The sequence below is a fragment of the Schistocerca serialis genome, chromosome 4 (assembly GCF_023864345.2).
Source record: "Schistocerca serialis cubense isolate TAMUIC-IGC-003099 chromosome 4, iqSchSeri2.2, whole genome shotgun sequence".
Lineage (NCBI taxonomy): Eukaryota > Metazoa > Arthropoda > Insecta > Orthoptera > Acrididae > Schistocerca > Schistocerca serialis.
The window spans coordinates 90,447,146-90,474,380 of record NC_064641.1 but is presented as its reverse complement, the minus strand read 5'-3'; the positions used below and the strand labels follow the sequence as shown (position 1 = coordinate 90,474,380).

General features: G+C 45.2%; 1 protein-coding gene across 1 annotated transcript in view; it reads right to left on the bottom strand.

Annotated features, from left to right (window-relative positions):
* LOC126473800 (cuticle protein 16.5-like) overlaps positions 1-27,235 on the bottom strand; it is a 45,708-nt gene that overhangs the window by 2,407 nt on the left and 16,066 nt on the right. The window contains exon 2 of the mRNA XM_050101078.1: positions 24,722-24,940. Coding sequence (XP_049957035.1) covers positions 24,722-24,940 — 219 coding nt within the window. The remainder of the gene's footprint in view (positions 1-24,721; positions 24,941-27,235) is intronic.

Here is a 27,235-nt window from a genome sequence, read left to right as displayed (position 1 = left end):
AGGCAACGTCATACCACCTCCAACAGGCCTAATGAAGCACTGTGGTGTTAAAAACATTATTCGGGTTGACGACTGTCTTACTTAAGATAATTCCAGCAGTTAATACTTGTTTCCTCGGTGAAAAAGTGTCTCATTATTACTTCTAGATTATACTGAATTTGAGTCACGCACTGAACTAAACTATTTGATTTATTACTACCGAACGAAAGCTCCAATTAAAGTGAGACATTTTCTACCATTACTTGGAGCACTTCTGCTCTTTCTTTACTTCATCTTCCCTGCTCTCAGAACCCCCAGTTATCTGTGGTAGATGTTCACATCCCTGTCACTACATTTTCTGCTGTAACGTTCGATTCAATACGGAATTTGCTGTTTTAAAATCACTTTCCATGTATTCTAACTTCCGCCTGATAGTATTTTCGACGTTAATGAGTGTCATTTAGTTTTGAAAATTCTGCTTTATCCATGATTTTAACTCCGATATCACAGGAATAGATGCTACTACTTTCACAAACACTCGACCAGAAATATCGTTTACATTCAGAGGACTGTTAAGTTGGGTACATTTTGTACGTAACAATATCGACTGCAGCTGCGTAATGCCATCAAAATGTGTTGGCTTGCGGAACTAGTATCGAGCATTACGCTACACTATGAAGGCAAAGTCATGGGATACTTCCCAATATCTTGTCGGACCTCTATTTGCCCCGCGCAGTGAAGTTACTCGACTTGATAGGGACTCGAAATCCTTCGGAGTTCCCTGCAGAAATATTGAGCCGTGCTCCGTCTACAGCCGTCCATTAACTCGAAAGTGTTCCGCTGCTGAATTTTGTGCACGAATTCATCTCTCGATTTTTTCCCGTCGGTGTTCGATGGTATTCATCTTGGACGATCTGAGTGGCTAAATCATCCGCTCGAATTGTTCTGAGTGTCCTTCAAACCAATAAAGAACAGTTTTGGTATGGTGACATAACGCCTTCTTAATTAGGAACATGAAGTTTATTAATGGCTGGAAATGGTCTCCAGGTAGCCGAACATAACCATTTCCGATGAGTGATCGGTTCAGCATGACCAGAGGATCCAGTCCATTCCATGTAAATGCGTCCACACCATTATGGAGCCACAACCAGCGCCTTGTTGACAACTCTGGTCGATAGCTTTGTCGGGACTGCGGCACAATCGGATCCTACCATCAGGTCTTACCAATTCAAAACGGGACTCATCTGACTAAAGCACTGCTTTCCTGTCGTCTTGGATGTAACTGTCATGGTCACGAGCCTAGGAGAGGTGATGCAGGCGATGTCGTGCTGTTGGCTAAATCTCTCGGGTTGTTCGTTTGCTGCCACACCTCATCAACGCAAAATTTCGCCGCACTGTCTTAACGGATACGTTCGTCGCATGGTTGACGCGGCGTTGCTTGTCTGTTAGCACTGACAACTCTACGCAAACGCGGCTGCTGCTCCCAATCGTTAAGGGAAGGCCGTCGACCACTGCGTTGTCCGTGGTGATAGTAAATGCCTGAAATTTGTTATGCTCAGAACACTCATGAAAATGTGATTCTCGGAATACTGAATTTGTTGTTTCAGAAATGGAATGTCCCGTGCGTTCATCTCCAATTACCCCACCGCGTCTGAGTCTGATAATTCCCGTCATGCGGCCATAATGACGCCGGAAACCTTTCCACAAGTAGAAATGACAGCTCCGCCAATGCACTGCCCTTTTATACCTTGTGTACGTGGTACTACCTCCATCTGTACACTTGGGTATTGCTACCCCAAGACTCCTGCCACCTCAAAACATTAATTTCAATGGGATACATGTATCAAAATAATAATACGAGGGTCGCCTTGAGAGCGACAAATAACGTTAGAACACAAATACGAGATGAGGTGGCGAAGAAAGAGAAGAAGGTCCGAAGCTCATGAGGTCATCCAGAAAGTAAGATCCGATCGGTCGCGAAATGGAAACCACAGTAAAAACGAGAAACGTTTTATCTGCAACAGTTAGGTACATCTTCCACCTACTTCTCTACATAGTCGGCGCTCCAACTTCGAGTGTTCTCGTAGTGACATTGAAACTTCCCCTTAGAACAATTATACATGACTGTGTTTAAACTGACACACAATATTTTTAGCGCAACGCAATCTGACTTTCAATAATCTTTTGCTGTGTTTGTCTCTGATTTTGTTCCATTTGTTGCATTAATTGCAATAATAATGTATTAGTGTCTGGAATCTGTTCCTCTATGCTTTTCGGCAGAGCATTTGCACCGGCAACATTCACATTTTGACAAGCAGAAAATGTGTCTTGACTTATTTGAGAAAACGCTGAGGACGCAAAACTTGAATCTACAGTATTTGCAAGATTGTACCCTGTCATTTCGGATTCCTGAGGCGAGCTGTTGCCGACCGATCGATCGATAATGCTTCCCTGTTCACTAATTGTTTCACTGCCTACAGCATTATTTGCAGCCCGCTCCATTTCCCTATGCACAATTACCAAATTACTACTTTGAACATTAGTTAATTCATTACTCGGCGGCGCTGATAAGCTACGATCGTTGTCACTATTATTTCTCAGTTTACTTTGGAGCCTTGTGTTACGTTTTTCACACGCCATTATTGTCACAACATTTCGCAAGACAACACAGAAAAGTACAATTTGAAGAGCAAAATAAGAAAAACACATTAACATAGCACTGAAAATATCTAGTTAATTGCAAGCGCAGCTGCGAAATACTTGGTGCAAATTTACATAGGTGCCACGCCTGTTTTACTGTACAACAATGAAAGACTGCAACTGCAAAGGAGATTCTCTCTACAATTACGCGCTAGCAGTAAACAAAATCTACAGTAATTGCACAAACTACAAGAAAAAATCAGAAGATTCCAGTGAGGTATCCTCGGCTAAGGGTCGACATATGAAACTTCCCCTTAGAACAATTATACATGACTGTGTTTAAACTGACACACAATATTTTTAGCGCAACGCAATCTGACTTTCAATAGTCCCTACAAAAGAATGGCCCTGACTAAAATTAACCTATACCTTTCACAAATCACTTACCTCACAAAAATCTTCGTTACTCGAACTACTGGAACACAGCGAGCGCCACTACTGCCAGCTAAATAAAAGATTCAAACTACGGAAGGCACTAACTACTGATAGGCATAGTTAGCAAATGAAAGATTTTAATTGAGAACAAACAATGTATTTACCTTAATAGTGTTGAAAAATCATAATATACATAGCAGTTCATGACATCCAGTCTTACAAATTTCAAAACTCCGCCATTTCTCTTCCCACATTCACCACTGCTGGCGGCTCACCTCCAACTGCGTAACGCTACGCGCTGTTCACATCCAGCTCCGCAACACTACAATGGCAGACAACAATGCAAACTATCCACAGACTGCACACAGCACAGCCAGTGGTTTTCATACAGAGCGCTACGAGGCGTTACCAATATAAAAACCTAAACAGCCTACTTACAACGTATCAACTTCCCAATATCCTCGTTATAGAAAGCTGCCGGCTGTGATTTCGGTCAGTTATCTGCACTGGTCTGCGGCTCGTTGTGTGTGGAAAAACTTTGTCTTCATAGCCAGTGGTTCTTGTGAGATGACCCTTAGGGGGAGCCAATTATGGACTGTATTGTGGGTGATCAAACACTTCTCATCGGAAACGCTGCAGGAGCGTCTTCATTGATACTACGTACAATGTGCGGCCGAGAATTGGCACGAAGAAGCAACTGCTCGACAGTTGTGTCATGTGGGCAGCATGACACAGGCGAAATCTCTAACCAGGCCCTCATACACTCCTGGAAATGGAAAAAAGAACACATTGACACCGGTGTGTCAGACCCACCATACTTGCTCCGGACACTGCGAGAGGGCTGTACAAGCAATGATCACACGCACGGCACAGCGGACACACCAGGAACCGCGATGTTGGCCGTCGAATGGCGCTAGCTGCGCAGCATTTGTGCACCGCCGCCGTCAGTGTCAGCCAGTTTGCCGTGGCATACGGAGCTCCATCGCAGTCTTTAACACTGGTAGCATGCCGCGACAGCGTGGACGTGAACTGTATGTGCAGTTGACGGACTTTGAGCGAGGGCGTATAGTGGGCATGCGGGAGGCCGGGTGGACGTACCGCCGAATTGCTCAACACGTGGTGCGTGAGGTCTCCACAGTACATCGATGTTGTCGCCAGTGGTCGGCGGAAGGTGCACGTGCCCGTCGACCTGGGACCGCACCGCAGCGACGCACGGATGCACGCCAAGACCGTAGGATCCTACGAAGTGCCGTAGAGGACCGCACCGCCACTTCCCAGCAAATTAGGGACACTGTTGCTCCTGGGGTATCGGCGAGGACCATTCGCAACCGTCTCCATGAAGCTGGGCTACGGTCCCGCACACCGTTAGGCCGTCTTCCGCTCACGCCCCAACATCGTGCAGCCCGCCTCCAGTGGTGTCTTGACAGGCGTGAATGGAGGGACGAATGGAGACGTGTCGTCTTCAGCGATGAGAGTCGCTTCTGCCTTGGTGCCAATGATGGTCGTATGTGTGTTTGGCGCCGTGCAGGTGAGCGCGCGCCACAATCAGGACTGCATACGACCGAGGCACACAGGGCCAACACCCGGCATCATGGTGTGGGGAGCGATCTCCTACACTGGCCGTACACCACTGGTGATCGTCGGGGGGACACTGAATAGTGCACGGTACATCCAAACCGTCATCGAACCCATCGTTCTACCATTCCTAGACCGGCAAGGGAACTTGCTGTTCCAACAGGACAATGCACGTCCGCATGTATCCCGTGCCACCCAACGTGCTCTAGAAGGTGTAAGTCAACTACCCTGGCCAGCAAGATCTCCGGATCTGTCCCCCATTGAGCATGTTTGGGACTGGATGAAGCGTCGTCTCACGCGGTCTGCACGTCCAGCACGAACGCTGGTCCAACTGAGGCGCCAGGTGGAAATGGCATGGCAAGCCGTTCCACAGGACTACATCCAGCATCTCTACGATGGTCTCCATGGGAGAATAGCAGCCTGCATTGCTGCGAAAGGTGGATATACACTGTACTAGTGCCGACATTGTGCATGCTCTGTTGCCTGTGTCTATGTGCCTGTGGTTCTGTCAGTGTGATCATGTGATGTATCTGACCCCAGGAATGTGTCAATAAAGTTTCCCCTTCCTGGGACAATGAATTCACGGTGTTCTTATTTCAATTTCCAGAAGTGTATTTGGCGGGAGACGCTATTCCCTATGCATCATTACGTGCTCACTACACCGAGGGAGGTGGCGCAGTGGTTAGCACACTGGACTCGCATTCGGGAGGACGACGGTTCAATCCCGTCTCCGGCCATCCTGATTTAGGTTTTCCGTGATTTCCCTAAATCGCTTCAGGCAAATGCCGGGATGGTTTCTTTGAAAGGGCACGGCCGATTTCCTTCCCCATCCTTCCCTCACCCGAGCTTGCGCTCCGTCTCTAATGACATCGTTATCGACGGGACGTTAAACACTAATCTCCTCCTCTCGTGTTCACTGTTCACTCAAAACTGGAAAGAGCTCCGCGACACCATCGACGGGCTTACTAGAGACACTTTCCAACACATTTGTGCAAAGCTTTACCGGATTTTCCCAGTGGTTTCCGTTTCGCGACCGATCGGAACTTACTTTGTGGAAAATCCTCGTAATGTTTCATGCCGCAGCTGCAGTGACCACGGGATCATCGAGACTTGACCGAGGGTCAGTCGGTCCAAATCAAGATTCTTATTACACCAGATTTATTGTTGCACCTGACAGCTACTCGAAATATTATGTAATCAAAAGTGTCAGGGCAACATGTAATGATGAATTGACCACGAGATGTCACGAGAAGCGGAAAAACCAATATAAGAGGAGGCAGGGAGTAAGGTGTGGTCAGCAGAGAAACAGTAACAGCACAATGAGTAGGTCAGAAGAGCTCATTGTCTTCGAACGTGGACTAGTCGTCGGACGTCGTCACCTGGGTGACAAATCCATCGAGGCCATTTCAGGTCTTCTAGATATGGTCAAGTAGACTGTTAGTGATGTGATCTTGAACCATAGCTTTAATCATGGCCAGGCATACCTCACTGTACTGATGAACAGGGGCTGACGAGCATTTCGTAGGGAGGTTGCGAAAAATCGCATGAAATCATTTGGAAGGAATCAATCGTGAGCTCTTTGGGGCTAGTAGCAGTCAAGCTAGCACCGTCATTGTGCGTGAGGGTTAAAACGAATGGGGTACGGTGGTGGAGAGTATCCTCATAAGCCACACGTTCCTGTAAGTGTTAAGCAACGCTTGAGGTGGTGTAGAGAGCAAAGCCACTGGACGATGGAATAGAGGCAAAGGTGGAAAAATGGTCCCCTGCTGGTATTATGGGCCCCCTACATATTTGGAAGTACAGGCCACGAATTCTAGCGGAGAGCACATGAACTACTAGAACTAGTTGCCAAACTTCACTGTAGAGTGCGCAGACGTAGTAGCTGTCATGGTTTCTGAGTGGTTGTGCTGTGAATTTTTTCGCTGTCATAAAAAGTTTTAAAGGTTAGTGTTTACTTGAATAAAACTCTAATTTCTAACATGTTACTAGTAGAACTAAGGTAAGGTACGTATTTGGCTTGCTGTTGGGATACCGTTTTACGTTAATTAACGTCGGTTGCGAACCAAACTAACCGTAGGCAAGATCGTTTTTCCCAAGATGGCGAGGGTGGATATATGGGCCCCTTTTGCTGCTGGTATTATGGGTCCCGTAAAATCAATCAGATATTGCTACTCTTTATGTTTCAGATGCCTCGAACACAACTTGTACCCCCAAAAAAATCGAAACGGCAATCGTGGAACAAAGGAAATATGGCAAATGCTATGGTAGCTATTAAAGAGAAAAAAATGAGGTTGAAAAAAGCGGTTAAAGTGTACTCTGTCCCTCGTTCCACGCTCCAAAGGCTTTCCACCAGTTTTACCACAGGGACTTGAGGACGAACTGGTTAAATATCTTCTCATTATGGAATCCAAATTCTACGGCCTTACCAGAAATGACGTCAGGCGCATGGCCTACCAGCTTTGCACAAGAAATAAAAAGTTAGTGTTTCTGTCCCTGATGTTGACGACGCTGTATGTCTATTTTGTGAAGGGATTTTTTCAAAGGACACAAAAGATGAACTTTGGGTCCAGTGTATAGCCTGTGAGACGTGGGCTCAAAACGAATGCGCTGGATGCGAAAAATATGCTTATGTGTGTGACTATTGTAAATAGGTTAGGCGTAGGCTGTGAAAATCATCCCACCAGTAGACTAATTAACAATGTTCAGACTGGATCTTTCTTTCATTATACAGTAAAATTAAATAAAATTATATTTTTCAAATTTTTGTTTCTTTTTATTTCAAACTACCTTGGGGCCCATATTACCGGCACAAATTCTTGACGCAACAAAATGCAAAGTATCAGGAAAAAAATAAAATTTTGTTTTAAATATTAAAAAGTTGGACGAAAACATGTCGTATCTATAGCAGGACATACTAGAGAAATGTTGTATGTTAATTTCAGGTGATTATACTAAAAATTAAAGGTGTTATATAAAAAAAACAGAGTGGGGCCCATTTATCCAGCTTTACCTCTACAGAAAACGAGTGATCTGATGAGCCAGAGCGTACTTCATGGCAATTTGATGGAATGAGTTGGGTTTGACGATTGCCTGGAAAGTGTTACCTGCCATCATCTGTAATGCCAACAGTGAAGTACTGTACCAGCGAGGTGGTATTGCAGTATGGGGCCGTTTTTCGTGATTAAGATCTGGTCCCCTTATTGGGCTTAAGTAAACGAGGAAAAATATGAACAAATTTTACAGCATTGTATACTACTTACTGTAGAGAAACTTTTCGGAGACAATAACTGTTTGCATTAGCTGAAGAATGCGTCCTGCCACAAATCTGTATCTCTGAGACATGGTTACCGAACAATGACTTTCCTGAAATGGGCTCACCTGTCCAGATTCCCAACCTGGACTCAGTGGAACACCTTTGGTACGAGTCAGAAGGCCAACTTTGGTTTAGACTCTTATGTAATAATGGGCTGCCATTCCTCTACAAACAATGACTGACCTCATTCAAAGAGTGCGCAGGAGATCTCAAGTAATCACAAACGTGAAGGTTGGATGAATCTCATATTAATGTCCACTGATAGACGTAGAGGAAGACAGAGACTGGAATACAAGCAGTACTTAATTGAGGACGTAGGCTGAAAGTGCTACTCTGAGATGAAGAGGTTGGCACAGAAGAAGAACTCGGGGTGAGCCGAATGAAACCAGTCAGATGAGTGATGACCCAAGAAAAAGAAAAGTATGCGTCCCAATACTTTTGATCAGAGGGCATACAACGCGCCAGAGTCGCAGGCTGGAGGGGGTGAGTATTATACTGCAGGGAACATTTACTTGCGTTGAGTGGGGTCTTCGGTAGTTGTGGACGCCACGATGACTGCTATGTTTTATCTGTATGGACTCTGATCATGACCACTGGCAGACTGAAAGCGGTGACTGATTTTTAAAGTACTTTTGTGATAGTTGTAGCAAAACAAGTGAAAAACAAGTAATAAATAAAATAAAGGGAGTTGCTAGTGGACCACGTAATTTCCATTGGCAATATGTAATTTTTTACAAACTTAAGGAATTGATTGTGACTGAATGTAGCGGACAACAGTCCGTACACTGCGGCCAGATTGCGTGGGGCTGCCGAAGTGAACCGTACGCTGGCGACCTTGTGGGTGCACACGTGTAGGCCAGTGTTCCAAGGCTGCGGAAGGCAACCCAGAGGTCAAACAAGCAGCTGCGGACCAGCGATCGCTGCCGATACGGAAACAAATGCCTGCACGTCTGAGACACTGTGCACTGGTAAGTTAGTCAGTCAGCCACCACATACACAATGAACGTTAGTAAGGTCGTCAGCGTCAAGAACGCCATAAACTATACTGCGTCACGTCATCTCCAATGATAGCTGTTTAGCGGTTCAGGAAGCTGGAAATCCCTTACAGGATACGACTGTGGACAGTGTGAGAACACAGTGTGGAATCAGTCCGAGAGTGGGTAATAGTTTCAGCCTGTCTGAGAAGTTTCACGTTAGCGCGCATTCCTCTGCAAAGTCACAGATTCGTACTGGTTTATCAGGATTGTTTATTATACAGTTTTCGTGAACCCGGGGCGTCGCGAGGTTCATTAGCAAGTATTTCCTACTGAAGTGAAACAGGAAGTCTAGGATTCAAAATTTCGTCTGCAGCGAAGTCATTAGAGATGGAGCACAAACTCAAATTGAGTAAGCGTGAGTACTGTAATTAGTCGTATCCTTTTCAAACGAACGCTTCCGGAATTTTCCTTAAACGATTTTCGAGAACTACATAAAACCTAAATCTAGGTGTGCCAGAGGAATTTGAACCGCCATCTTCCAGGATTCTAATGCACTGTTTTTCCACTGCTTCCCATCCCATGTCTATTCAGTTATGCCTTCTACACCGTCTACCGTTGCCAGAGTATTCCACTGTGGATTTAATTACAGTGACAGTCAACATAATTTTTTGTTAGTATGGTGATGTGGCATAAAGTAGCTATCATTGAAAAAAGCCGACGTGTCAGTCACGGTTTCAGTACACTTCCCCTTGGTCTACTAATTTAATTTGTCGTAGACTGTTCATTAGTGGCTGCAGTATATCTACATCCGATTCCCACAGTAACTACAGTCATGTTAATGCGAAAAGCTGAGAAAAGTCTATTTTTTGCAACGCGGACCTCTGGGAGAGTTGCAGGGAGAGACTCAGTGACGTAGTGGAAGGTGCCGACAGGGAAATAAAGCCATGCTGACTCCACTGCAGTGGTCAATTACTCTAGATTTCTCGATTGCGAATCCACGGCACGATATCCCGGTTGAGGTGGTCGCACAGACTCTGGATTGGGTTTAAATCTGGGGAGTTTGGTGGCAGCGAAGTATGATAAACTCATTCTGGTGGTCTTCGAAGTACGCGCCTGCTGGTGGATGCTATCATATCGAGGAAAAACAAGTTTCGTGTGGGGGTGAATATAGCCACAAGGATAGATGCTTACATGTGTTGATCCATTGTGCCCTCCAGAACGACGTGAAATGCCACGAAAACATTCCCAGAACTATACCACTCTCTCCACCGGCTTGCATTCTTCCGACAATTGTTGCATGGTTTTTTCCTTTCATCTACATCAACAGCTACATATATACTCAGCAATCCACCATACGGTGCGTGGCGGAGGGTACCTCGTACCAGAACTAGCATCTTCTCTCCCTGTTCCGCTCCCAAACAGAACGAGGGAAAAATGACTGCCTATATGCCTCTGTACGAGCCCTAATATCTTATCATTGTGGTCTTTCCGCGAATTATAAGTTGGCGGCAGCAAACTTGTACTGCAGTCAGCCTCTAAATTTCCTCAGTAGCGATTCACGAAAAGAATGCCTCCTTTCCTCTAGAGACTCCCACCCGAGTTCCTGAAGCATTCCCGTAACACTCGCGTGATGATCAAACCTACCTGTAACAAATCTAGCAGCCCGCCTCTGAATTGCTTCTATGCCCTCCCTCAATCCGACCTGATAGGGAGCCCAAACGCTCGAGCAGTACTAAAGAGTAGGTCGTATTAATGTTTTATAAGCGGTCTCCTTTACAGATGAACCACATCTTCCCATAATTCTACCAATGAACCGAAGACGACTATCCGCCTTCGCCACAACTGCCATTACATGCTTGTCCCACTTCATATCGCTCTGCAATGTTACGCCCAAACATTTAATCGACGTGACTGTGTCATGCGCTACACTACTAATGGAGTATTCAAACATTACGGGATTCTTTTTCCTATTCATCTGCATTAATTTACATTTATCTATATGTAGAGTTAGCAGCCATTCTTGACACCAATCATAAATCCTGTCCAAGTCATCTTGCATCCTCCTACATTCACTCAAAGACGACACCTTCCCGTACACCACAGCATCACCAGCAAACAGCTGCACATTGCTATCCACCCTATTCAAAAGATCATTTATATAGATAGAAAACAACAGCGGACCAACCACACTTCCCTGCGGCACTCCAGATGATACCCTCACCTCCGATGAACACTCATCCTCGAGGATGTCCGATGGGGCGTAATACGAGATTCATCTGAAAAGACCACTGTTCGTCACTCAGTTGCGTCACTGGCGTGCAAATTGCAGCCTTCGTCCCCGATGAACGGAAGTCAACATGGGTGCATCTAACAGGCGCCTGCTGCGGTGGCCCATATGCAACAACGTTCGCTGAACAGTCGTTGAGGAGACGCTCTCGATGGCACCTTGTTCCATGTGGGTAGTCACATACCCAACAGTTGCACGTCTATTCGCACGTACAAATCTCCGCAGCTGTCGCTCACCCCTGTAATCTGTGACCTGTGTATCACCGCAATTGCTTCAGCACCAGTTTTAGAGAGCGCAATTTTACGAGGCAAAGTAAACTCGAACTACAGCGACAACCGAACAGTTTACAAACTTATCTGGTTCGGATATGCTTCCACCCTTGGCCCGCAAGTCAATTATCATGCCTTTCCGTTCATCAGGCATACCGCTCCGTTTCCGAAATGAGACAACTACTGCGCTGTTTTGCGCGTCCCTCTGAACTACGCTCGATTTCAGTTGCCGTCATCTGCCGTCTGTGAATGGTTATTGCGCGGTGACGTCGGACATAGTCGGTGGACACATTAGTATGACTGGGCCGTATATAAATTATCTCACAGGATATTACATATTTTTTTAGCCGCATATCGACGTGCCTTGTGCTGCTGGAAAACCACATCACCTTCCCCTCGAAATAATGGAAGTAGCAGGAGGCAAACAGCCCGTGCAGTGTAGCTGCTACTGTTTACTTTACCCGGCAGTAACACCAAATGTGACCGCAAGGTGTGACTGGTGTCTCCCTACACCATGAAGCCTGGGGTGGGAGCTTTTTGAAGTGGGCAAATCCACTCTGGAACAGGCAGTTCACCAAGTCCACGCCTTACGCTTATTCGTCCATCATTCGCAGACAGATAGTACCAACTCTCTCCACTGAAGGCTACAAGTGCCATTTCACTCTCCAGTCAACTCCCTCACAGCATCAGAGTAGCCATGATTGGCGGTGACGAGGGGTCAGTAGGAGCCTGGATAGGGCACAAGTGATCTTAGTCCTGCTGCAAGCAGACGATCCCCAGTATTCCCTTATGATAGAATAGGTGCAACGTTTGCCCGGATTTCGTCCCTGGATAACGCTAGCTCGGCCACTGCTGAATGCAGCGACTCACCACTGATATACCGAGCGAGGTGACGCAGTGGGTAGCACACTGGACTTGCATTCGGGTGGACGACGGTTCACTCCCGCGTCCGGTCATCCTGATATAGGTTTTCGTGATTTCCCTAAATCGCTCTTGGCAAATGCCGGGATGGTTCCTTTGAAAGGGCACGGCCGCCTTCCTTCCCCGTCCTTCCCTAATCCGATGAGACCGATGACCTCGCTGTCTGGTCTTCTCCCCGAAACAACCCAATCACCACTGATACCTTGAGCCCAACATACGAAGCAATCCATTGAGACTTCCTTTCAGTTCCGAAGGTCCACATTGCCAGGAGCTGTTCAACAGGAGTGTGTACTAGTCTGAAACCCCTGGCAGATTAAAACTGTGTGCCGGACCGACACTCGAACTCGGGACCTTTGCCTTTCACGGGCATGTGCTCTACCAACTGAGCTACTCAAGCACGACTCACGCCCCATCCTCACAACTTTACTTCCACCAGTACCTCGTCTCCTACTTTCAAAACTTTACAGAAGCTCTCCTGCGAACCTTGCAGAGCTAGCACTCCTGGAAGAAAGGATATGGCAGAGAAATGGCTTAGCCACAGCCTTGGGGATGTTTCAGAATGTTCGAGTCTCGGTCCGGCATACGCTTTTAATCTGCCAAGAAGTTTCATATCAGCGCACACTCCGCTGCAGAGTGAAAATCTTATTCTGAATTATTCATTAGTTCGCAGACCCTTTTCCATCCATTAGGCAAAGGTCCCAATACAAGCAAGCCGTCAGGAAAACGAAGATCAATAACGCGATAATCGTCATCCACACTATAACTCCAACAGGACTGTAGTCTGTAGATGGCAGGCAACGGGGAATTTGGCAATTCGACGGAAGTTTGTGCTGAAGCGTGAGAGAAAACATGTACATTAACAAAGAAATTGTAACCACATAATGAAATCGAACTCATTTTCAAATGCTTCAGAATCCAATGCTGCAAGAAACAAAAGCCGGATCGAAAGTGCTGTCCGCCCTGTGACATAGTCTTCATTGTGTCACAGCAGATGTGGCCAAACACTGGGTTATATCGTACAGAACCAGTCTGAATAGCTTGTTGTGGTGTTACGGGGAAGGTTGTGCTGGAAACAACTGTTCAGAAAAGAAATCTATGCGTTGTGCCGTTTTCGAATAATTTAGCATTGACGACGTGACCTGTTGCAGGATGACACAGTACGTTGGAGGTGTTCCTTGCTTGTTCTCGGATAACTGGCCCAGATGTGAAGGGGTTACGATGTACTTGGTGCGCAATACCGCGATCCTCCCTTGTCGTGGAAAGACATGTTCGATCAAAATTTTGACCCCAGCATGCTCACCCACACGTTCCCATGCAGACCAACATCCGGCCACTGTCTTATCAGAATGTTGCCACATAAGTGGATACTACACCATTCGACCATCGGGCCAACTGGAGAACCACAATGAGTTCCCTTTCAAATTTTGTCAGGTGTGATAACACTTTCTCACAAGAGTTGGTGATATCTCCGTTTCCTCCACTGTGGTCACTCAGCATTTGATGCTGCTCGCACCCCTCATATACTGAAGCGGTATGGGCTTGTACATTCGAATACAGAGATATGTAAACAGGCACAATACGGCGCTGCGGTCGGCAACGCCTATACAAGAGAACAAGTGTCTGGCGCAGTTGTTAGATCGGTTACTGCTGTTACAATGGCAGGTTACCAGGAATTAAGTGGGTCTGAACGTCGTGTTATAGTCGGCGCACGAGCGGTGGGACATAGCATCTCCGAGGTAGCGATGAACTGGGGATTTTCCCGTACGACCATTTCACGAGTGTACCCTGAATATCAGGAATACGGTAAAACATCAAATCTCCGACATCACTGCGGCCGGAAAAAGATCCTGCAAGAACGGGACCAACGACTACTGAAGGGAGTCGTTCAACTTGACAGAAGTGCAGTCCTTCCGCATATTGCAGCAGATTTCAATGCTGGGCCATCAGCAAGTGTCAGCGTGCGAACCATTCAACGAAACATCATCGATATAGGCTTTCGGAGCCGATGATCCACTCGTGTACCCTTGATGACTGCACTACCGAAACCTTTACGCCTCTACTGGGCCCGTCAACACCGACATTGGACTGTTGATGAATGGAAACACTTCGCCTGATGGGACGAGTCTCGATTCAAATTGTATCGACTGGATGGACGTGTACGGGTATGGAGACAACCTCATGAATCCATGGAGCCTGCATGTCAGCAGGGGATTGTTCAAGCTGGTGGAAGTTCTGTAATGGTGTGGGGCGTGTGCAGTTAGAGTGATATGGGACCTCTGATACGTCTACGTAAGTCTCTAACAGGTGACACGTACGTCAGCATCCTGTCTGATCACTTGCATCCATTCATGTCCATTGTGCATCCCGACGGACTTAGGCAACTCCAGGAGGGCAATGCCTCACCCCACAAGTCCAGAGTCGCTACAGAGTGGTTCCAGGAATAATCTTCTGAGTTTAACACTTCCGCCGGCGACCAAACACCTCGGACATGAACATTATTTAGCATATCTGGGATGTCTTGCAACGTCCTATTCAGAAGAGATCTCCACGCCCTCGTAGTCTTACGGATTTATGGACAGCTTTGCAGGGTTCATGGTGTCAGTTCCCTCCCGCATTAGTTCAGACATTAGTCGAGTCCGTGCCATTGCGAGTTGCGGCACTTCTGCGTGCTCGCGGGGCCCTACGCAATATTCGGCAGGTGTACCAGTTTCTTTGGCTCTTCAGTGTCTATCCTATCAGGCTTGATAAGAACAATATAGACGAACAATACTAATGGACTCTAGAGGTCGTTGTACCTATCACAGAGAATTAAAATCCAGTCATTTACATCATCGCCGCTGGTGCGTACGTACACGAAGCTACTTCGACATTCTACGACGTCTTCAGTGTGCTACGATTCTTTTTTTGTCAGGTGGCGTATATATGATCCATGAGTGTCATCTCGTCAGATGAAGTCACAACCCATTGTATTGACCTAGAAACGTCTGTAAGTACCTGCTTAGCGGTTTGGGAAAATAGTTACCAGCACAAAGAGATGCAAGCGCCGAAGATATTAGTTTTTGCAGATATGGTGTGCTAAGACTGATTTTAGAAGTGTGAAGATATTCAAGTAAAATGCCGCTCCATTCCTTGCTAGCATGTACTTTACGATGAGTTTGAGGAAGGCCAATTTTCTGGATGATTCGGTTAATTTGATTGTCGAGACGAGATTAAACAAAATCATCTACTCCCATGGCTTGGACTCAGAGTAAGAAATTCACCACGCCTTTACCATTTAAATAACGAGCTACATGGCAGAGTTATGCTTTTTATAAGAACTGAATTTCGTAAATATTGTTGTTATCATTAAAAGTCAGTTTCATAATAGCTTTTTCTCAATGTTCGTCTCTTCTATATCATTTAGGAGATTGTTTCTTTTTCTGTCGCCTTAGTAAAGTTTTCTTCTGTAATCGAGTGTCACTGCATTGCACTTAGAGGTACACAGGTACTTAAGGCTTAAAGTATGATGTGCTTGGCATAGTTGCTTTATCTTGCATTGCACTTGGGCAAGTTTTTCTTTAGCTACTTTGCTGCTGCACTGCATTCACTACATTCGGACAATATCGAGTTTCTGTTACCACTAGGCGAGTCACGAAAATTTGTTAAAGGCAGTCTATATGTTTAAAACCGGCCTCAGGCATGAAACGTCATCCGAAATTGTACTGAATGCTTTCTCAGACGGTTGCGAGAGCCTACTTCACCTCTTAGCAACAAAAAATCCTGGACAAATAGTGAGTATCCTGACGAATACAGGGATTAGCGACCACAAGGCAGTTGCTTCCTGGCTGAATACCAAAAAGAAACGCGTAGTACATCTATTTAAAAAAGCTGATAAAAATGCTATTAACTCCTTTTTAAGAGATAGTCTCCACTCCTTCAGATCTGCTCACATAAGCGTAGAAAAGATGTGGAATGATTTCAAAGAGATAGTATCGACAGCAATTGACATAAACTAACAAGTGATGGTACTTATCGCCCGTGACACACTAAACGGGTCAGATCGCTGTTGCAGAGGCAACGAAACAAGCATGCCAAATTTAACATAAGGCAAAATACCTAAGAACAGCAAAGTCTTGCAGAATTTCGAAGTATAGCGCGTACTTGGATGCGAGATGCTTTTAATAAATTCCACAACGAAACTCTGTCTCGGAATCTACCAGAAAACCCAAAGAGATTCTGGTCATACATAAACCACACCAATGGCAAGACGCAATCAATACCTTCACTGCGCGATAACAACGGTGCAGTCACTGATGACAGTACCACTGATGTGGAGTTTTTAAACACGGTTTTCCGAAACTCCTTCACGAAAGAAGACGAAGTAAATATTCCTGAATTCCAATCAAAAACACCTGCCAAGATGAAGAACGTAGAAGTAGATATCCTCGGTGTAACAAAGCAGCTTAAAGCACTTAATAAGGGCAAGGCTTCTGCTCCACATTGTATACCAGTCAGGTTCCTCTCAGAGTATGCTGATACAATAGCTCGATATTTAGCAATTATATATAACTGCTCGCTCATTGAAAGTTTTGTACCTAAGGACTAGAAAATTGCTCAAGTCACACCAACACCCAAAATGGGAAATAGGAGTAATTCGGTGAATTACAGGCCCATATCACTAGCGTCGATTTGTAATATGGTTTTGGGGCATATACTGTGTTCAAACATTATGAATAACCTCGAAGAAAACGATTTATTGACACATAATCAGCACGGACTCAGAAAACATCGTTATTGTGAAAGAAGACTAGTTCTTTATACTCAAGAAATAATGAGTGCTATCGACAGAGGATGGAAATTGATTCCACATTTTTAGATCTCCAGAAAGCTTTCGACGGCGTTCCTCACAAGCGTCTTCTAACCAAACTGCGTGCCTACGGAATATCGCCTCAGTTGTGCGACTGGATTCGTGATTTCCTGACAGAAATAGACGGAAGACGGAAGGTCATAGAGTAAAATAGAAGTAATTTCCGGCGTTCCCTAAGGAAGTGTAATAGGCTCTCTGTTGTTCTTGATCTATATTAACGACGTAGCAGACAATCTGTGTAGCCCTGTTAGATTGTTTGCAGATGATGCTAACAGTTACCATCTTGTAAATTCATCAGATGACCAAAACGAAATGCAAAATGATTTAGCTAAGTTATCTGTATGGTACGAAAAGTGGCAATTGACCCTGAATAAAGAAAAGTGTGAAGTTATTCACATGGGTACAAAAAAATAATGCACTTAATTTCGATCAAACGATAAGTCACACAAATCTGAAGGCTGTGAATTCAAATAAATACTTAGGGATTACAGTTACAAATACCCTAAATTGAAGCAATCTCAAAGATAAGGTTGTGGGTAGAGCAAACCAAAGACTGCGATTCATTGCCAGAACACTTAACAAGAAGGTGCAACAGGTCTACTAAAGAGACTGCCGGCCGGAGTGGCCGTGCGGTTCTGGGCGCTACAGTCTGGAACCGGGCAACCGCTACGGTCGCAGGTTCGAATCTTGCCTCGTTCATGGATGTGTGTGATGTCCTTAGGTTAGTTAGGTTGAAATAGTTCTAAGTTCTAGGCGACTGATGACCTCAGAAGTTATGTCGCATAGTGCTCAGAGCCACTAAAGAGACTGTTTACACCACGCTTGTCCGCTCTGTTCTGGAGTATTGCTGTGCGGTATGGGATCCGTATCAGGTGGGACTGACGGATGACATCTAAAAAGTACAAAGAGGGGCGGCTGGTTTAGTATTATCGCAAAACAGGGGAGGTAGTGTCACAGGCATGATACGTGAATTGGACTGGCAGTCATTAAGACAAATGCGTTTTTCAGTGCGCGGGATGTTCTCACGAAATTTAAATCACCAGTTTACTCCTCCGATTGCGAAATCATTCGGTTGGCACTCACCTACATAGGGAGAAATGATCATCACGATAAGATAAGAGAAATCATTGCACGCACAGAAAAGTTTAAGTGCCCGTTTTTCCCGCTCGCCATTCGAGATAGGAACGGTAGAGAGACAGCTTGAAGGTGGTTCATTGAATAGCAGAGTAATCACTTAGATCTAGATGTAGACATAAGTGATAGGGCACAGTAAGATTATTTACAGTCAATCCCAGCTTTATAAATTATAATAAGGGTCAGTCGAATTAAAGCTTAGTTCATATCTCTTTTCTTCTCTCAGAAATTCTTACCCTTACCGTGCCGTATCACATGTCCGTATGTGTGTCATTCAGGATTCGGAATTGTACTTAGTTTGGATTCGTGAATTTGCAGCGTATCTTAAATGAAGCATTTGTCGGTACTATTCTGTCAAAGTTCAGTTTGTAATTTTATGCACACTTTTACTGTCTTAGTTTTCTGTGTCAGAATTGCAAGATACGTACTACGACCTCGCGCATTACAGCACTGTTATGGCAGTGTATAATAACGAGTTTCACGCAATAGCTTCTTTAGTGTACAGTTTTAGATTTTGTGGGACCAGCTTGGTCATCGACTCTGGTCCAGTGCCTGCATCGAGGACATCAACATCCAGTTACAACTTTCGTCGGCCATGTAGCCTCAGCGGGGAAATTAATGGCTTTATGACGTCCCTGCAATCCGTATCAGGCATGAATCCACGTCAGAAGGGGTGCAACATCATACTGATATATGGATTCGTACTGTCAAGTTATTTGTAAATTTGATTCAACTTTGTAATAACTGGAAGTACATAAAATACTTCTCAACCTGTGTACTTTCACTTCGTTTCCTCCTCCACTTCTACTTGCTTCACTTTTTTTGTCAGACTGTGTAAACCACTTAGAGTATTATTTTTAACAACAAATTGTTCTCTTTGTGAAGTTTTAAGCTCCGTCCACCCAGCTCAGTCACACATTATATTCCTGCACGTGAGCTGAATGTCATGTCACCGGTCCTTCTTATCAAAGCCTAGCCATGCAGAGAGTAGCAATTCTAGGCTGGTGCTGTTTACTGTAAGAGGAATTCTTAGGAAGACTAATTCCATACCACTGTTAAAATAATTCTGAAACTAAGCTTTAATTACATGCTTACACTGACGCGACAAAAATCATAGGATACCACCCAAAACCGTGTCTGACCTATTTTTGCTCGGCTTAATGCAGCAACTGGACATGATACGGACTCAACAAGTCTCTGGAAGCCACCTGCAGAAATATTGACCCACGCTGCCTCTACAGACGCCCATAATTACGAAAATATTGCCGGTGCAGGTTTTGGTACACGAACTGACCTCTCAATTATGCCCCATAAATGTCTGATGGGATTCATGTCGGCCGATCTCGGTGGTCAAACCATTCGCTTAAATTGTCCAGAATTGTCAACCATACAAATTCTATCGTTGTTTTGGGGCATGATGTCTATGAATGGCTGAAAATGGTTGCCATGTAGCCGAACATAACCATTTCCAGTCAATGATGTGTTCACGTGGACCAGGGACCCGGTTCACTCCATATAAATGCAGCCCATACCAATATGGAGCCACCACTAGCTTGCGCAGTCCTTTGTTGATAATCTGGGTCCAAAGTTTCGTGGGGTCTGCGCCAGACTTCAACACTACCACCAACTCTTACCAACTGTAATCGTGACTCATCTGGCCAGGCCATGGTTTTCCATTCGTCTAGGGTCCAACCGATATGGTTACGAGCCCAGGAGAGGCACTGTAGGCGATGTCGTGCTGTTAGAATAGACACTCGCGTCGTTCGTCTGCTGCCATAACCCATTAACACCAAATTTCACAGCACTGTCCAAACAGATACATTCTTCCTATATCCCACTTTGATTTCTGTGGTTAGTTCACGCTGTCTACATCTACATCTACATACATACTCTGCAATCCACCATACGGTGCGTGGCGGAGGGTACCTCGTACCACAACTAGCATCCCCTCTCCCTGTTCAACTCCCAAACAGAACGAGGGAAAACTGACTGCCTATATGCCTCTATGCGAGCCCTAATCCCTCTTATCTTATGTTTGTGGTCTTTTAGCGAAATATAAGTTGGCGGCAGTAAAATTGTACTGCAGTCAGCCTCAAATGCTGGTTCTCTAAATTTCATCAGTAGCGATTCACGAAAAGAACGCCTCCTTTCCTCTAGAGACTCGCACCCGAGTTCCTGAAGCATTTCCGTAACACTCGCGTGATGATCAAACCTACCTGTAACAAATCTAGCAGCCCGCCTCTGAATTGCTTCTATGTCCTCCCTCAATCCGACATGATAGGGATCCCAAACGCTCGAGCAGTACTCAAGAATAGGTCGTATTAGTGTTTTATAAGCGGTCTCCTTTACAGATGAACCACATCTTTCCAAAATTCTACCAATGAACCGAAGACGACTATCCGCCTTCCCCACAACTGCCATTACATTCTTGTCCCACTTCATATCGCTCTACAATGTTACGTCCAAATATTTAGTCGACGTGACTGTGTCAAACGCAACACTACTAATGGATTATTCAAACATTACGGGATTCTTTTTCCTATTCACCTGCATTAATTTACCTATATTTAGAGTTAGCTGCCATTCTTTACACCAATCACAAATCCTGCCCAAGTCATCTTGTATCCTCCTACAGTCACTCAACTACGACACCTTCCCGTACACCACAACATCATCAGCAAACAGCCGCACATTGCTATCCACCCGCTCCAAAAGATCATTTATGTAGATAGAAAACAACAGCGGACCCACCACACTTCGCTGGGGCACTCCAGATGATACCCTCACCTCCGATGAACACCCACCATCGAGGACACCGTACTGGCTTCTATTACTTAAGAAGTCATCGAGCCACTCACATATTTGGGAACCAGTCCCATAGGCTTGTACCTTAGTTAGGAGTCTGCAGTGGGGCACCGAGTCAAACGCTTTCCGGAAGTGTTACTTGTCTGTTAACACTGACAACTCTACGCATACGCCGCTGCTCTCCATCTTTAGGTGAAGGCCTTTCGCCACTGCGTTGTCGCTGGCGAGAATGCGTGGCATTATGTATTCTTGATACGATCTTGACATTATGGATCTCGGAATACTCAATTCGCTAACGATTTCCGGAATGGAATGTTTCATGCGTCTAACTCCAGTTACCATTCCGCATTCAGAGACTGTTAATTACCACTTGCAGCCATAATCACGCCGTAAAACGTATCGTATGAGTCACCTGAGTACAAATGACAGCTCCACCAATGCATTGCCCTTTTATACCTTATGTACGCGACACTGCCGCCATCAGTGTATGTGCATATAGCTATCGCGAGTTCGTTGTCACCTCAGTGAATGATACAGGCACTACCATAATTTTAAAGGAAAATTGGATATCATAGGTGATTTATTTAATTTCTGTGTGGATCCCAAAATTTCCTCCCAATAATACTTCTTTCTCTCAGCATTTTACAAAGTGTTTCGGCACGAGTTTCCTTAATTATGGAAAGACAACACTGCGGATCTGTTTTGTAAGTTTTGGTATAAATACGTAATTGCTGTTGCGACGAAAGCTAGTTTTTCTCTCTGTTTGAGAAGCTTCAATGAAGTCAAAACTGACACCTCAAAGATCAATGAATATCGGCTCACGACTGACTACATCACTCATTTTTGTAGTAACCTAATGAAAATGGAAACAGTAGGATAGTACGAACGATGGTTAAGCAAGCGTTATCCAAATGCAAATAGCTTTCTTTTCCCTGTTTCCCATAGTGAACTCTGAAGTCTCGTCCAAGAGGACCCATTTTACAAGCCAAGAGAGAGTGGAGAGGGCCATTCAAACTCGGAGAGTATTGGAGAAAAGCCTATACAGATTCTGCGAAAATAATTGTTTCAACATTCATATTGTAGCCTAAGACGATTATTTGTAAATGGAAATATTTGCCACAAACCAAGGCATTATAGCATTAATATAACGAAAATGATTACAGTAAAGAAGTTTTCCAATCTCAAATGAGAATGATGATGATGATATGGTGGTATGGGGCACAGCAGCAAGGCCTTTAGTGACCTTTTCCAGTATCAGTTGCAATGGCAGAGAAGGTTACTGTGGTAACTACATCAGATTCTGCACACAATCCTGACTGTGGTATATCAAACGAGGCTTTCCGTTGCATTCAGACCCAATAACCAGAAGAAATGTTCGACGTTTATGTTTTCTTCTAGTCTTGTGTTAGAAATTGGTGCATAAGTTCGTGAAGTTTTTCCCAAAGTTTAATAAACACAACAGAGACGCATGACAGACACTTTCGTCATCAATAATGTATTCTTCTTCATTATTTACAACACTGGGATAGCTTTTTGATTCCGCGACTGAAGCAATTACATGGTTTGCAGGAGAAGAACTCGGAGCTCATTTTCATCCCAAGAGGTAGTTCCTAGAAAGCTGTTAGATAGAGAGAGAAAAAGGTGAGAATCTGAGACCGCAAGATCAGATGAATAATGTGGGTGCGGAATGACTCCCCAACCCAACATGTGTATAGTGTATTTTGCCAGTGAAGCAGAATTCGGGAGGGCGTTATAGTGGAATAACATCACTTCACAGGCAGTTTTGTCAGTAGTTGTTCTCGCATTGCGTCTGCGTGACGTCTCATTTGTTGACAGTAACTGTCAGTAGTGATGTTTACACATCTGGGAAGCAATTCGTAGTGCGCCACACTGTCACTGCGGCGCCAGATGCATAACATTATCTTTTGCGGATGCGCCCAGGTCTTCGTAAGGAAAGTCGCTGTTTAGTTTGTGCTCAACCATCACCATCTTTTCCTTACGCTAGCCAAAAGACACCATTTCTCGTCACCAGTAAAGGGACAGGATAGGAATCATCGATGTTGTTTACGAGCCAATTGATGACGAGCAAGCAGATAGGCACATACGTGTATGACCATCAGCTGACTTTTTGTGATTCTGGCTTAGAGCACGAAGTACCCACACATCCGATTTTTTAATCTTCCCAATTGCATGCATACGAATGGTCACAGTTCATCACATATGCCACTTCTCGAGTAAACTGAATTGGATCGTTGTGGATTATCGTGTTTAAACGATGTTCATTAAACGACGAAGGTCTTCCTGAAAACGGAGAGAGCCGGCCGTGGTGGCCAAGCGGTTAAAGGCGCTACTGTCTGGAACCGCGCGACCGCTACGGTCGCAGGTTCGAATTCTGCATCGGGCATAAATGTGTGTGATGTCCTTAGATTAGTTAGGTTTAAGTAGTTCTAAGTCTAGGGGACTGATGACCTGAGATGTTAAGTCCCATAGTGCTTAGAGCCATTTGAACCATTTTTGAGTATATCAGAAATGTACTTGACACTGCATTTTCTAGCATCCACTCACTATCTGTAAGTGTCAAAATGACAATATGTAAACTTTAGCCGGCCACAGTGGCCGTGCGGTTCGAGGTGCTACAGTCTGGAGCCGAGTGACCGCTACGGTCGCAGTTTCGAATCCTGCCCCGGGCATGGATGTGTGTGATGCCCTTAGGTTAGTTAGGTTTACTTAGTTCTAAGTTCTAGGCGACTGATGACCTCAGAAGATAGGTCGCAATAGTGCTCAGAGCCATTTTGTAAACTCTAAGAGCAGCAGTGAACTACAAATAAGAAATGACAATCAATAAATAATCCCACAGCAGCCGGAAGACCGACATCCAAAGCTAAAACACTATGAACATGCAACAACCTAATAGCACGAGACTTGAGTTCTTAGAGTTAGGAGACCATGTACCCTCTGCGAACCACATTCTTGAAGTCGCCACTTCGATATTTGCTAAATTATTTATGTTTCATTCCAAGAATGTACGAAACTCGTGTCATTCATAAACTGAAATATTGCGTGACTCATCTGTTGTGATTTCTGGCACATTACGGATACAAATCAAGAAAAACAGTGCTCCTAGAACAGAACAATGTAGCAGCCAACATTTTAGGAAACTCCTGAGTTTGTAGCATGATGTTAAGACAATGTATTACTTGTTGCAGAATGACAGTGGGAAAGGAAATAACGAATCATAAAATTTGTTTTGTGATTTTTATTTATTTTTATACGACATAGATAGAGAAGTAATGAAGGGAAGATTAATCAGACATTTCAGCCCAGCAGAGCAGCCTTGGCGTGGAGGTGGGCGGCAGCTGCGAGGGCACCGGGCGCAGCGTAGGCGGCGGGGGCGGCGTACGCCACTGGAGCGTGGGCGGCGTACGCTACAGCGGGGGCGGCGTAAGCGTGGGCAGCGTAGGCGTGGGCGGCGTGGGCGGCCAGGGCGGCGGCGCCGTTGACGACGGCGTCACGGGCCTGAGTCTGGGCGACGGCGGTCAGGTGGGCGGCTTTGGTGACGGCAACGTCAGGGGTGTCCACCAGGTATCCGTCGGAGCGGACGGCGACGGGGGCGGGGCCGTAGGCGGCGTAGCCGGCGTGCACGGGGGCGGCCACCACCGCGGGGGCGGCGTAGGCCGCGGGGGCGACGACTGCGGCGGGGGCGGCGCCCAGGTAGCCGGGCTTAGCCACGGCGACGGCCAGGACGGCACTCAGCACGATCTGAAATACGAGAAGTAATCTCAGGCAATGCTTTATTTTCCTACTGGTGTAATGTAACAGGAAAGTACCAACAAAGGATTTTCAGTCTGCGTGAGTGGTGAATAAACACAACTGCAATTACATACCAGAGTGTTCATGGCTAGGAGAGTTCCTGCTGCTGCTACTGCCGCTGCCGAAATGTAGCTCAGTAGTGGACGGTGCGGGTTTATATACACCGGCTTCACTTGACGTGAAAGCATTGCTCCTCGCGCCGAGGCCTTGCCTGAGGTCCTGTGTTGGGCGTTGGCTCGAAACTGCCGGATTTAGTCACGCATGCTACAAAAACTTGCCGATTTCGGCTGAGAGAAGCGGTAATATGCTGTATCAGTGGTGCAGTGTCTTTCAGCTTCTTATGATTGGCTACCAGTCTTTCAGCTTCTTATGGGTGGCAACCAAAACCTCAGGAAATCTGAGGAACCATATCGTTCCAATAGGTTGTACTTTAAAATTGTACTTCATAAAGCACTTCTAATTTCAAACGGGATTCATTATCAAAAGCATCTAAAAACGTAAAAACACACCGTAATCAAAATCATTTTATAAAGTGTACATGTTTATGCTACCGTCACACGTGTACAAGAGTGCACGGAAAGATGTAACTGTCAAATAGAGCACAAATAAGGCACCATCAATGTAACGGTACCATAAGCTGCTTTATGTAATGGTTCAAATGGTTCTGAGCACTATGGTACTTAACATCTGTGGTCATCAGTACCCAGAACTTAGAACTACTTAAACCTAACTAACCTAAGGATATCACACACATCCATGGCCGAGGCAGGATTCAAACCTGCGACCGTAGCAGTCGCGCGGTTACGGACTGAGCGCCAAGAACCGCTCGGCAGCTGTATGTAGGTGTGGTTTGTGGCTGTGCATCGTGATGTTTGTTTCCCGCTTGTTAATATTTATTATCTCTTGTATGAATATCAAGAGCTCAGAAGGACGCGCGGTTACGGACTGAGCGCCTAGAACCGCTCGGCAGCTGTATGTAGGTGTGGTTTGTGGCTGTGCATCGTGATGTTTGTTTCCCGCTTGTTAATATTTGTTATCTCTTGTATGAATATCAAGAGCTCAGAAGGAAACCCAGTTCTAAGCAAAGAAGGGAAACCAGAAAGTTTAAAGCAGTATATAGAGGGTCTATACAAGGGCGCTTTACTTGAGGACAATATTATGGAAATGGAAGAGGATGTTGATGAAGATGAAATGGGAGCTACGATACTGCATGAAGAATTTGACAGAGCACTGATAGACAAAAGTCGAAACAAGGCCCTAGGAGTAGACAACAGCCGGCAGGAGTGGCATAGGGGTTCTAGCCGCTACATTCTGGAACCGCGCGACCGCTACGGTCGCAGGTCCAAATCTGCCTCGGGCATGGATGTGTGTGATTCCTTAGGTTAGTTAGGTTTAAGTCGTTCTAAGTTCTAGGGGACTGATGACCTCAGACGTTAAGTCCCATAGGGCTCAGAGTCATTTGAACCAGTTGACAACATTCCATTAGAACTACTGACAGCCTTGGGAAAGCCAGTCCCGACAAAACTCAACCATCTGCTGAGCAAGATGTATGAGACAGGCGAAATACCCTCAGACTTCAAGAAAAATATAATAATTCCAATCCCAAAGAAAGCAGGTGTTGACAGATGTGAAAATTACCGAACTATTAGTTTAATAAGTCACGGCTGTAACATACTAACGCGAATTCTTTACAGACGAATGGAAAAACTGGTAGAAGCCGACCTCGGGGAAGATCAGTTTGGATTCCGTAGAAATATTGGAACACGTGAAGCAATACTGACCTTACGCCTTATCCTAGAAGATAGATTAAGGGGTGTTGTGTGCTGTCCTTAGGTTAGTTAGGTTTAAGTAGTTCTAAGTTGTAGGTGATGATGAGCATAGATGTTAAGTCCCATAGTGCTCAGAGCCATTTGAGCAATTTTTGATAGATAAAGAAAAGGCAAACCTACGTTTCTAGCATTTGTAGAATTAGAGAAAGCTTTTGACAATGTTGACTGGAATACTCTCTTTCAAATTCTGAAGGTGGCAGGGGTTAAATACAGGGAGCGAAAGACCATTTACAATTTGTACAGAAACGAGATGGCAGTTATAAGAGTCGAGGGGCATGAAAGGGAAGCAGTGGTTGGGAAAGGAGTGAGATAAGGTTGTAGCCTATCCCCGATGTTATTCAATCTGTATATTGAGCAAGCAGTAAAGGAAACAAAAGAAAAATTCGGAGTAGGTATTAAAATCCATGGGGAAGAA